We start from the raw sequence: 11557 nt of genomic DNA on the forward strand, positions 1-11557 counted from the left end.
AGTATTGTGCATCGAACCTGGACTGGCAACTCGTTTCTTACATGATATTTTACATGTTTCAATGTCATTCTCCCAAATCTTCCCACCCTCTCCCTCTCCCACAGAGTCCATAAGACTGTTCTATACATCAGTGTCTCTTTTGCTGTCTCGTACACCGGGTTAAACTTAAACTTATTAAAACTGCTGGCTAGAAACCAGTAAGTTTTATAATACCCAATTCACGACTAAGTTTAGAAAATAAAGCTGAAAGATCCCTATCTGGATGTATGTATGTCTCAGTATTTGTCTTTGTTTTGGATTTTTGAGAGTAATTTGTAAAGGAGCTCTATTAAATTGGCTTAAAGAAAAGTAAGCACTTACAAATCAAACAATTCTAAAAATAAGAGACATTAAACTAAATGAATTTCAGGTTCACATGATCTGGGAAATATTCAGTGTTAAATATGGGATATGAAAGTTGAAGTCTCATTATGTACTTTAGAGTCATATTAATGACTCTTAATATGTCTTTAGAGTCATTAATATTAAATCTAATACTTTTATTGTGCCTGGATGGACTGAATGTCATTAAATTTATGCATGTATGTTACAGCGTTTGTCAGCAAAATCTAACTTGGTATAGGATACAAGCTTTTGAGTGAACCCTTTGGATATAATTATGTTTTAGGTTTTCTAGGTTTTTGGTAACTTGGAGCTACAGAGTTTTACTAAACCAAGTCAAATAATAACTCATTAAATGTCTAAAGTATTTTTAAGATAAAATACTGGAATATGGATCACTGAACAAATCTACATTTACCTACTTTTGTCTTCTTGGGAGAGCAAAACTAAAAATCTTGGGTTTATTGGACATGCTTTGTATTATGTTGGGGAAAGAAACTGTAATTTGGGAAAATGCAACCTATGGAATATGCTCTTAAGTTTCCCAATCAAAAATCGCTAATGTGACCAGTGGTTCACAATTGCTTTCTTCTCATTTTTCAATATAGGTTAAGGTTTTAAGAACTGAGGATTCTACTTGAAAGGTCTTTAAAGCTACTCAAAGCAATAAAGGAAATATTTTGGAATACAGTAGGAAAGTTGTGTTAAGGGAGACACTGCATGTGTGGAAAGGCTCCTTGGAAGTCAAAAAAGAGGGGGGCACCATCCCATAATAGGTGCCAGAAGCTGCTGGGCTGGGATCTGTCTTGGAAAAAAAAAGTTACACACTCATGTTGGTGAGGGTCCTAGAGCAGGTCAGGACCTAATTGGCTAAAGGTAAACAAAACTGGAAGAAATGCCCTCTATGAATGATTCAGCTGTCTCTCTTTTTTTTTTTAATTTGTTTTATTTACCCATTTATTTTGGCTCTGATGGGTCTTCACTGCCCTGCAGGCTTTTCTGTAGTTGCAGAGAGCAGGGGCGAGTCTCCAGTTGCCGTGCTCTGGCTTCTCACTGCGGCGACGTCACGTGTTGGGGACCACAGGCTCTAGGGCTCCCTGGCTTCCCTAGGTGCTGCGGTTCCTGGGTCCGAGTGCACAGGTTCGATTGTCGTGACACATGGGCTTAGCTGCCACACGGCATGTGGGATCTTCCAGGACCAGGGATGGAACCCATGTCTCTGGTATCGGCAGGTGGATATTTATCACTGAGCCACCAGGGAGGCTTTGATTTAACTGCCTCTTTAAGGGGCTCCACCCTTTTAGGGAGAATGTCCACACCCTTTCTCTCCAGATGTGCATCTCTGCCTTGCTTCTGTCTTAACAAAACAGCTTCTGTCTGTACTTTCCTGTTTGTTGTGCTGTGTCTCTAAAAATACACATTTTTTTTTTTTTTTTTACCATTTTGCCTTCTTGAGAAATGCATTTTTCAATGCAGGCAAGAGCCAGGGAAACCTTGTTTCCAGCCTCTAGCCCCTGGTGGATGAGCGGCTAGGATTCCTGGGTTTCATCCAGGCCCCCCAGGTCCAATTCCTGAGCAGAGAACTAAGACTTTGCTTCCAGCCCCCACTTATGGCTCTCTCTCTCTCTCTTTGAGATCAGCCCCACTCGGTTTCAAAAGATGGGAATTGCAAATGATTGGTAAACAAATCTTTGCCATTCCATGCTGACAAGTCTTTCAAAGACAAGAAATTATGTCATAACAGCTCTTTTTTCTGACATAGGTCCCATAATCTAAACTATTTTGAGCCATGAAGGGAGAGGCAAAAGGCTTTTCTTTAGGCTGTAGCATCTTAATTGCCTTCAGTTCAAAATAATCTACAAGCCAAAGTGGCACATTTTACAGTGGAAATTCTGCCCCCCGCCACTTCTCCTTAAGCAATGTTCCCAGTATATAATAATAGTATATTATTCGAAATATATTTAAAGAATATATAAATATACATTATATGTATATATGAATCACTTCGCTGAACAATTGAAACATTATAAATCAAAAACACTTTAATAAAAAAAATTTTTTTTTAAGATGCTGAAGCTCCAACACTTTGGGTACCTGATGTGAAGAGCCGACTAATTTGAAAAGACCCTGATGCTTGAAAGATTGAGGGCAGGAGGAGAAGGGGATGGCAGAGGATGGGATGCTTGGTTGGCATCACCGACTCGATGGACATGAGTGTGAGCAAACTCCAGGAGATAGTGAGGGACAGGGAAGCCTGGCATCCACGCAGTCCATGGAGTTGCAAAGAGTTGGACAAAAGTTAGTCACTGAACTGAACTGAACGGATGTTTAAGAAACCAAATCTCAGAGACAGGGAGCTTGTCAATGTGTCCTTTTTCACCTGCTCCCCATCACTCCTTTGCTCCCTAGAACTGGACTCCTGGGTCCAAGGGCACATGGACTTTCTTGACGGCTTGCTGTGTCATTTTCTCAGCAGATCTGACCCTCCTCGACTTTATCTAGGATGCTGTGTCAGGATGTTCACCAATTTGGTCAAAAGCTGGTCCGCAGGCGGCTGCTGGAGCCCAGGGACGGGTTTGAGAGGCCCAAGACCGGTCATCTGAATACTCTGGACCTGGTGGCCTTGGGTGTGGGCAGCACCCTGGGAGCTGGTGTGTACATCTTGGTTGGAGAAGTGGCTGTGTATGAGGCTGGACCAGCAACTGTCATCTGCTTCTTTGCGGCTGGCCTGTCTACTCTTTTGTCCGGGCTCTGCTATGCGGAGTTGGCAGCCTGGGTACCACGCCCCGGTTCTGCCTACCTCTACAGCTACGTCACCATGGGTCAGCTGTGTGCCTTCATCATTGGCTGGAACCTCATCCTGTCCTTTGTCATGGGTGAGAAGATGGGATGGGGGAAGGCGGGGCTTAAGGTCAGAAAATTCAGAGGGGGATTGGAGTGTTGCTGACTCATGAGATCTTTATTATCCACCTTGTGGAGTGAAGTGGGTAATTGTAGAGGAACTTCATAGCTTGAAACTTTATTCTACTTAGATCTACACTGCTTTCCTGAAATGATGGGAGCTAGAACCTAGAAGGAAAAGCACCTATAGGGGGTGGGTGAGAGGAGCCCACAAGCTCCTGCCCTCACCGTAGTGAAGTCTCTGCTCAGCTGTTTCCTTTCATCTCCTCCTAAAATATTAAATTGGAGAAGGAAATGGCAACCCACTCCAGTATTCTTGCCTGGGGAGTACCGCGGACAGAGGAACCTGCCAGGTTACAGTCCATGGGGTCACAAAGAGTTGGACACGACTGAGTGATTAACAACAACAACAACAACAACAACACATTAAATAGTTGACCTGTTCTGTAAATCATCTGGGCCTACTCTGTCCACTCCATAAAAGGAAACATTTGGAGATTAGGGATTTTCTGTTTTCTCCCCCAAATAAATCGCATGGTACACGGTGAGGGTGCAATTTGTAATTGTCAATGGGTCTTCATCTTTTGCTGCTGTAGCGACTGCCTGTGAGGCCAGAGCCTGGAGCTACACCTTTGACAGCCTGATTGGGAACCACATCTCTCAGGTGTTCCAGGAGACTTTCTCTCTGCATGTGCCCTACTTCCTGGTGACCTATGTAGACTTTTTTGCCTTCATCCTGGTGCTGCTGCTCACAGGTGAGACAGAGGTCAGCTAAAGTGGGGTGTGGAAGGGGAGCTGGGGTACAAAAGGCTTGGGGTTCTGGAATGGTGGGAGGATTAGGACTGGAATGAAGTGTCTGAGATAAGAGAGACAGGAAGGCAAGACACAGACCATTGTTTTCAACCCTTGGCAGTCTTGACATTCTGGCTTGAATCATTCTGTGGTGTCGGGGGCTCTCCTGTTCATTGTAGGTTTTGCTTTCAGTCGTTGTCAGATCCTGAGTGGCACCCCTGGTCTTTGTTGTTTAGTCGATAAGTCGTTATCTGACTCTTTGCCACCCCCATGCAATGTAGCCCGCCAGGTCCCTCTGTCCACAGGATTTTCCAGGCAAGACTACTGGAGTGGGTTGCCATTTCCTTCTGCAGGGGATCTTCCTGACCCCAGGATCAAATCTGCATCTCCTGCATTGGCAGGTGGATTCTTTACCACTGAGCCACTAGGGAAGCCGCCACTTATCTTTACTGACTAGAAAAATTGATGCCCTCCACCCAAAGTATGACAATCAGAATGCCTCAAGGTACTGCCAGAAGTTTCTTCAGAGACAAAGTCACCCCCATCTGATAATCATTACTTAGGCTTACAAGTTTCTTCCTTGTACTGAGATTGAAGATGTTTGTTTAATTCAGAGGAAATTCACACAGAGTAAAATTAACTATTTTACTGTACTCCCCCAGTTTACTAAAATATGATTGCTACACAAGATTATATAATTTTAAGATGAGGAAAGTAATGATTTGATAGACCTGTCTACTATGAGATGACTGCCACAATAAGAAATTAGCCATTTGCAAGTGTACAATTCTGTGGGACTTGTATTACATTCACAGTGCTGTGGAACCATCACCTCCACCTACTTCCAAACATTTTCATCACAACAAAAGGAAATCCCTAAAGATTTAAACATAAGACCAGACCTTAAAACTCCTAGAGGAAAACATAGGCAAAACACTCTCTGACATAAATCACAGCGGGATCCTCTATGACCCACCTCCCAGAGTATGGAAATAAAAGCAAAAATAGGTTCCAGTTTCATCCATCTCATTAGAACTGATTCAAATGTATTCTTTTTAATGGCTGAGTAATACTCCATTGTGTATATGTACCACAGCTTTCTTATCCATTCATCTGCTGATGGGCATCTAGGTTGCTTCCATGTCCTGGCTATTATAAACAGTGCTGCAATGAACATTGGGGTACACGTGTCTCTTTCCCTTCTGGTTTCCTCAGTGTGTATGCCCAGCAGTGGGATTGCTGGATCATAAGGCAGTTCTATTTCCAGTTTTTTAAGGAATCTCCACACTGTTCTCCATAGTGGCTGTACTAGTTTGCATTCCCACCAACAGTGTAAGAGAGTTCCCTTTTCTCCAGTACTGGATGCTTGGGTCTGGTGCACTGGGACGACCCAGAGGGAGGAGGGAGGAGGGTTCAGGATGGGGAATGCGGGTATACCTGTGGCGGATTCATTTTGATATTTGGCAAAACTAATACAATATTGTAAAGTTTAAAAATAAAATAAAAATTAAAAAAAGAAAAAAAAAAGCGAAAATAAACAAATGGAACCTAAATAACTTAAAAGCTTTTGCACAACGAAGGAAACAATAAACAGAGTGAAAAGACAGCCTTTGGAATGGGAGAAAATAATAGCAAACAGAGCAACTGACAAAGAATTAATCTCAAAAATATACAAGCAACTCCTGCAGCTCAATTCCAGAAAAATAAATGGCCCAATCAAAAAATGGGCCAAAAACAACTAAACAGACAGTTCCCCAAAGAAGACATACAGATGGCTAAGAAATACATGAAAAGATGCTCAACATCATTCATTATCAGAGAAATGCAAATCAAAACCACAATGAGGTACCATCTCATGTTGGTCAGAATGGATGCTATCAAAAAATCTACAAGCAATAAATGCTGGAGAGGGTGTGGAGAAAAAGGAACCCTCTTTCACTGTTAGTGGGAATGCAAACTAGTACAGCCACAATGGAGAACAGTGTGGAGATTCCTTAAAAATCTGGAAATAGAACTGCCACATGATCCTGCAATCTCACTGCTGGGCATACACACCAAGGAAACCAGAATTGAAAGAGACACATGTACCCCAATGTTCATCGCAGCACTGTTTACAATAACCAGGACATGGAAGCAACCTAGATGTCCATCGGCAGATGAATGGATAAAAAAGCTGTGGCACATATACACAATGGAATATTACTCAGCCATTAAAAAGGATACATTTGAATCAGTTCTAATGAGGTGGATGAAACTGGAGGCTATTATACAGAGTGAAGTAAGCCAGAAAGAAAAACACCAATACAGTATACTAACACATATATATGGAATTTAGAAAGATGGTAACAACGACCCTCTATGCAAGACAGCAAAAGAGACACAGATGTATAGAACAGTATTTCCGACTCTGTGGGAGAAGGCAAGGGTGGGATGATTTGAGGGAATAGCATTGAAACACATATAGTACCATATGTGAAACAGATCGCCAGTCCAGGTTCGAAGCATGAGACAGGGTGCTCAGGGCTGGTGCACTGGAATGACCCTGGGGGATGGGTTGGGGAGGGAGGTGGGAGGGAGGTTCAGGATGGGGAACACATGTACACCCATGGCTGATTCATGTCAATGTATGGCAAAAACCACTACAATATTGTAAAGTGATTAGCCTCCAACTAAAATAAATAAATTAAAAAAAAAAAAGCAAACAAATGGTGGTGATTGCAGCAATGAAATTAAAAGATGCTTACTATTTGAAAGGAAAGCTATGACCAACCAAAATAGCATATTCAAAAGCAGAGACATTACTTTGCCAACAAAGGTCCGTCTAGTCAAGGCTATGGTTTTTCCAATGGTCATGTATGGATGTGAGAGTTGGACAGTGAAGAAAGCTGAGCGCGGAAGAATTGATGCTTTTGAACTGTGGTGTTGGAGAAGACTCTAGAGAGTCCCTTGGGCTGCAAGGAGATCCAACTAGTCCATTCTAAAGGAGATCAGTCCTGGGTGTTCTGTGGAAGGAATGATGCTAAAGCTGAAACTCCAGTACTTTGGCCACCTCATGTGAAGAGTTGACTCATTGGAAAAGACTGATGCTGGGAGGGATTGGGGGCAGGAGGAGAAGGGGACAACAGAGGATGAGACAGCTGGATGGCATCACCGACTTGATGGATGTGAGTTTGAGTGAACTCTGGGAGTTGGTGATGGACAGGGAGGCCTGGCGTGCTGCAATTCATGGGGTCGCAAAAGTCGGACACAACTGAGTGACTGAACTGAACTGAAAATAAATAAATTAAAAAAACAACAACAACAACAAAAGGAAACCCCGTACCCTCTGAGCAGTCACCATCCACCTGCTACTAATGCCCAGACCCCAGCTCCTGTAAGCACTAGTTTCCTTTCTGTGTCTATGGATTCGGTTATTTTGGATGTCTCATATTCTATCTTTCCCACAGGACTACTGGTTCTGGGAGTTCATGAGTCAGCCCTAGTTAACAAAGTGTTCACAAGCTTGAACCTTTTGGTCCTCAGCTTCATCATCCTCTCTGGCTTCATTAAGGGAGACCTGCACAACTGGAAGCTCACGAATCAAGACTACTCATTGACCACATTGAACACATCTGGATACAGTGACATCTCTCGGTTAGGAGGGTCCTCTTGGCCAGCTCTTGCATGTGGATGGGGCAGAGCTGCGAATATGGTGGAGACTAAAGAGACCTGGGCTGATGGGTCCAGGGGATGGGAGTCCTGGAGCCCAGCACTTGTGGTATTAAGGGAGGAGTCCAGAAGAGGTCATTGAACTCACCTCACCCACCTTCTTTCTTGTTCCTTCTCTCACCATAGCTTGGGCCCTCTGGGTTCTGGAGGGCTTGTGCCCTTTGGCTTTGAAGGGATTCTTCATGGAGCAGCGACATGTTTCTATGCCTTTGTTGGCTTTGATGTCATTGCCACTACAGGTAACGTGATCACTGTGTGTCCTATCGAGGGTCTGGGCAGGTAGGGCTGTCCTTGGGCATAGGGATTGGGAGAAGGTTAGACTGCTTTTGGAGGTGCAAGAAGGAAGGGGATTTTGTGCTTTCATTCCAGTGTCTTTCTTGACTCAGTAATTCACCGATCTTGCAGAGGGTGAAGTCCTAAATCCTCATCGTTCCATCCCCTTGGGCATCGTGATTTCACTCTCCATCTGCTTTTTGGTGTGTTTTGGTGTCTCGGCGGCACTCACTCTCATGGTGCCCTACTACCAGATTCAGCTTGAGAGCCCCTTGCCGCAGGCTTTTCTCCACATTGGGTGGGGCCCTGCCAGATATGTGGTGGCTGTTGGCGCCCTCTGTGCTCTTACGTCCAGGTCAGTGTCTTGGTTTTCTCCCCATCCACTGTCAGATGCTTGGGTATCTCAGCCCTTGGGATTGAGAGACAAGAGGGAAGGACATCTTGCCCTTGTAGACTAGGGATCAGAAGCCACTGTCTGCCCTGCTTCTGCACGTCCTCATATGTGTTTCCATTTTCTTTTCCAGTCTCCTGGGTACCATATTCCCCATGCCTCGGTTGATCTATGCAATGGCAGAGGATGGGCTCCTTTTCCGGGGACTTGCTTGGACCTGTACCCGCACAGGCACCCCCATCCTGGCCATCATATTTGCTGGAAGTCTTACAGGTTAAAAACAACAACAACAACAAATCCACTCTGTCCTTGACCAATTTTCTAGACTTGTATATTTCCTCTGGTTTCTCACTATCTCCATCCATCTTGTTTGTTCCCTCATTCCAGGGGTCATGACCTTACTCTTTGAGCTCAGTGATCTTGTGGACCTCGTGTCAACTGCGATGCTGCTTGCTTACTCCCTGGTGGCATTTTCTGTCCTTGTCCTCAGGTGAGACTCCAGTATAGTTTGACTGGGGTCAGGGGAGAAAGGTCTTTGGTTTGTCCAAGTTTAATTGGGAGATAATCCTTTTCCGCCTTCCATGCTCCCTTCTAAATGTCCTGCTATCATTAAGTTGGGAAAGATTAGATTGTCTGATGTTGGATGAGTAGGGGCTGCTATGAATATTGACTTAATATTTCTACTTCAGGTATCAGCCAGACCAGAACTTAAGCGACAAAGAGGCAACAGAGGAGCAAATTGATATTTCTCTGCTAGAAGCAAGTCATTTTGAACCTGGGCCTGAAGCAAGAACCTCAAACATTCTAAAGAGTCTCTGCTGCCCCAGTAACACCATTCCCACTCTGAAATCTGGGCAGATTGTCTATTCATGTGCCTTCCTGCTTGGTTAGTGTTGGGATTTCTCATTGGTTGTATTCTGAAATTAACAGAATGGGGAGGGCAGATCATGCGGGGAAGTTGAGGAAGAATCAAGGTAGGATGGCCCTTCATGAGGTGGACAGTTTCAGAGATGGGTGTGACCCAAAGTTCTGACATCTTTGTCTTCTGGGTCCAGCCTGTTCTCCTCCACCTTGACCCTTGCAGTTCTCCTGCTGACCATCCTGAGCCTGGTCCTGGCCCAGTGGCCCAGCCAGGTGTTCTCTGGAGACCCCGTGCTCACAACAGTGGCTGTGCTGCTGCTGCTTCTCATCACTGGGGTCACGGCCATCATCTGGAGGCAGCCCCAGAGCCCCTTTCCTGTTTACTTCAAGGTAAGTGACCTTATGTGCCCAGAGTGTCCACCTTGAGTGAATGAAGTCAGCCTGCTTTGAGGTCTAAACATCTCTGTCAGACCAAGGAATAAGGGGAGTTGCTAAAACCCATGGACACTTCTCTGATCCACACTTGGTGTTTCACATACACAATCTCAGGAGGCACTGAACTCAGTCTGAATAGGATTGTGGTCACCCTACCCATACAGGGCAGCGTCTCCCTCTCAGACGTCTGGGCTGTGTTCAGGGATGAACTGACTCTGCCCACAGGTGCCTGCTCTGCCTGTCCTCCCACTGGTGAGCATCTTTGTGAATGTTTACCTGATGATGCAGATGGACACTGGGACCTGGACCCTATTTGGCATTTGGATGGGGATTGGTAAGTGGCTTCCTTGGAAAATAAGACCTCCTGAGGGACTGAATCAAATCACCTTCCTACTACTTCTCCCCTCCTGTTAGACATCATAAAAGGAGGCCCGCTGGGCATTTGTAAGTGAGAAGAGTGCCAAATTTTCTTTCTCACTGTCTCATTTGCCTGCTAGGATTCGCCATATACTTTGGATATGGGATCAGACACAGCCTGGAGAACAATGAGCCGCAGCCACCAGCCTCCACCTCGCAGACTTGACAAAAACATTCCTAGTGATGAATGGTCTTAACCACAGGAAACAGATGCTGTGTGGAATCCTTCTATGCACTGGAGGTATCTTGTGGTTCAAGGGGCATTTTGAGCCTCTGTGGAGCTTGAGGTTGGAATGCATTTAGAGCCCTGTGTTCATTGGTAGTGGACAAAATGGCTTCAGAGTTGTATACTTTTAAGTTTTCAAAGCTTACTATTCATGCAGAAAAGTGCATGCTTCATAAGTGAGTTGCAAGATCAGTTTTCACAAAGAAAGTACAACAATGGAAACATCGAGCTGAGGAACCAATAAAATATTAATGGGCACATAAGAAACAGTTTCTTGTGCCTCATTTCCAGTGAAAACACAGATTGTGATCTGGGAAGGAAATGCAGGTAACTATATATTGTGTCAAGTGTTACACCTCAAATATTAGGACACAAATACTTTGAAAGTGAGAAGGGAACATATACACTATGCCAATAGTAACATAAGAAAGCTAAGATAGCTATATTAATATAGGAAAAAGTAGAATTTAAGAAAAAATAAACAGATAAAGTAGATCATTCGGTAATGAAAAGGGGAAAATGCTCATTTTTATTTTTTCCCCAAGCTTTATTGACATATAGTGTAACATTGTGTAAATGATCATTTTTCTTTACTCTTGTTGCAGAACCTTAGAATTACACAGTAAAGCTGATGAGGAAAAGTTCTTAATTGACCCCAAAAAAAAAAAAAAAAAACCCACAACAGCAACACCTGCATTGCTAAAGGAAGGGAAATGGAATGAGAGGTAATTGTTGGTTGATATATGCTTACAGTTGTGTGGAACTAAGAGATAGAAAGTGAACCTGAAAAGTCAAGATAAAAAGTGATCACTGCAGACAGAATGTTTGAAATTAAGATCACACACTTTCACAATGTTGGTAATAATGAAGCATATGATTTTTTGTGGGAATGAAAAACTGAAGTAGAGTAAAGGGGAGATAAAGCTCAAGAAACTGAACAGCAAAATTGTTAACTGAATTAAAATATAAATGGAGAAGGATTAACAGAAATAGAATATCACTGTCTTGCAAGTTCTAATGAAATTACAGTCTTACGACACAATTAAACTGGAGACTGACTTTGCTAGGTGAAACTTTGATGGAACAGGTTGACATCACCTGATTATCATTCTACCCTTCCTGATGTGGGACAACCAAACACCAATAAAGAACACTTCCTGGAACATAGCCCT

At 43.7% G+C, this 11557-nt stretch overlaps 1 protein-coding gene across 1 annotated transcript; it reads left to right on the plus strand.

Moving 5' to 3' along the window:
* The first annotated feature begins 2369 nt into the window (after positions 1 to 2369).
* On the plus strand, positions 2370 to 10340 carry LOC133229471 (cationic amino acid transporter 3-like). The gene is given in 11 exon segments (XM_061385840.1): positions 2370 to 3257; positions 3879 to 4037; positions 7521 to 7707; positions 7909 to 8021; positions 8188 to 8410; positions 8580 to 8719; positions 8834 to 8936; positions 9136 to 9332; positions 9531 to 9697; positions 9968 to 10076; positions 10240 to 10340. Coding segments are annotated over 11 exon segments (1872 nt in total). The 5' UTR covers positions 2370 to 2884.
* Positions 10341 to 11557: the final 1217 nt, after the last annotated feature.

The sequence above is a fragment of the Bos javanicus genome, chromosome 18 (genome assembly GCF_032452875.1).
Source record: "Bos javanicus breed banteng chromosome 18, ARS-OSU_banteng_1.0, whole genome shotgun sequence".
NCBI classification, from domain to species: Eukaryota; Metazoa; Chordata; class Mammalia; order Artiodactyla; family Bovidae; genus Bos; species Bos javanicus.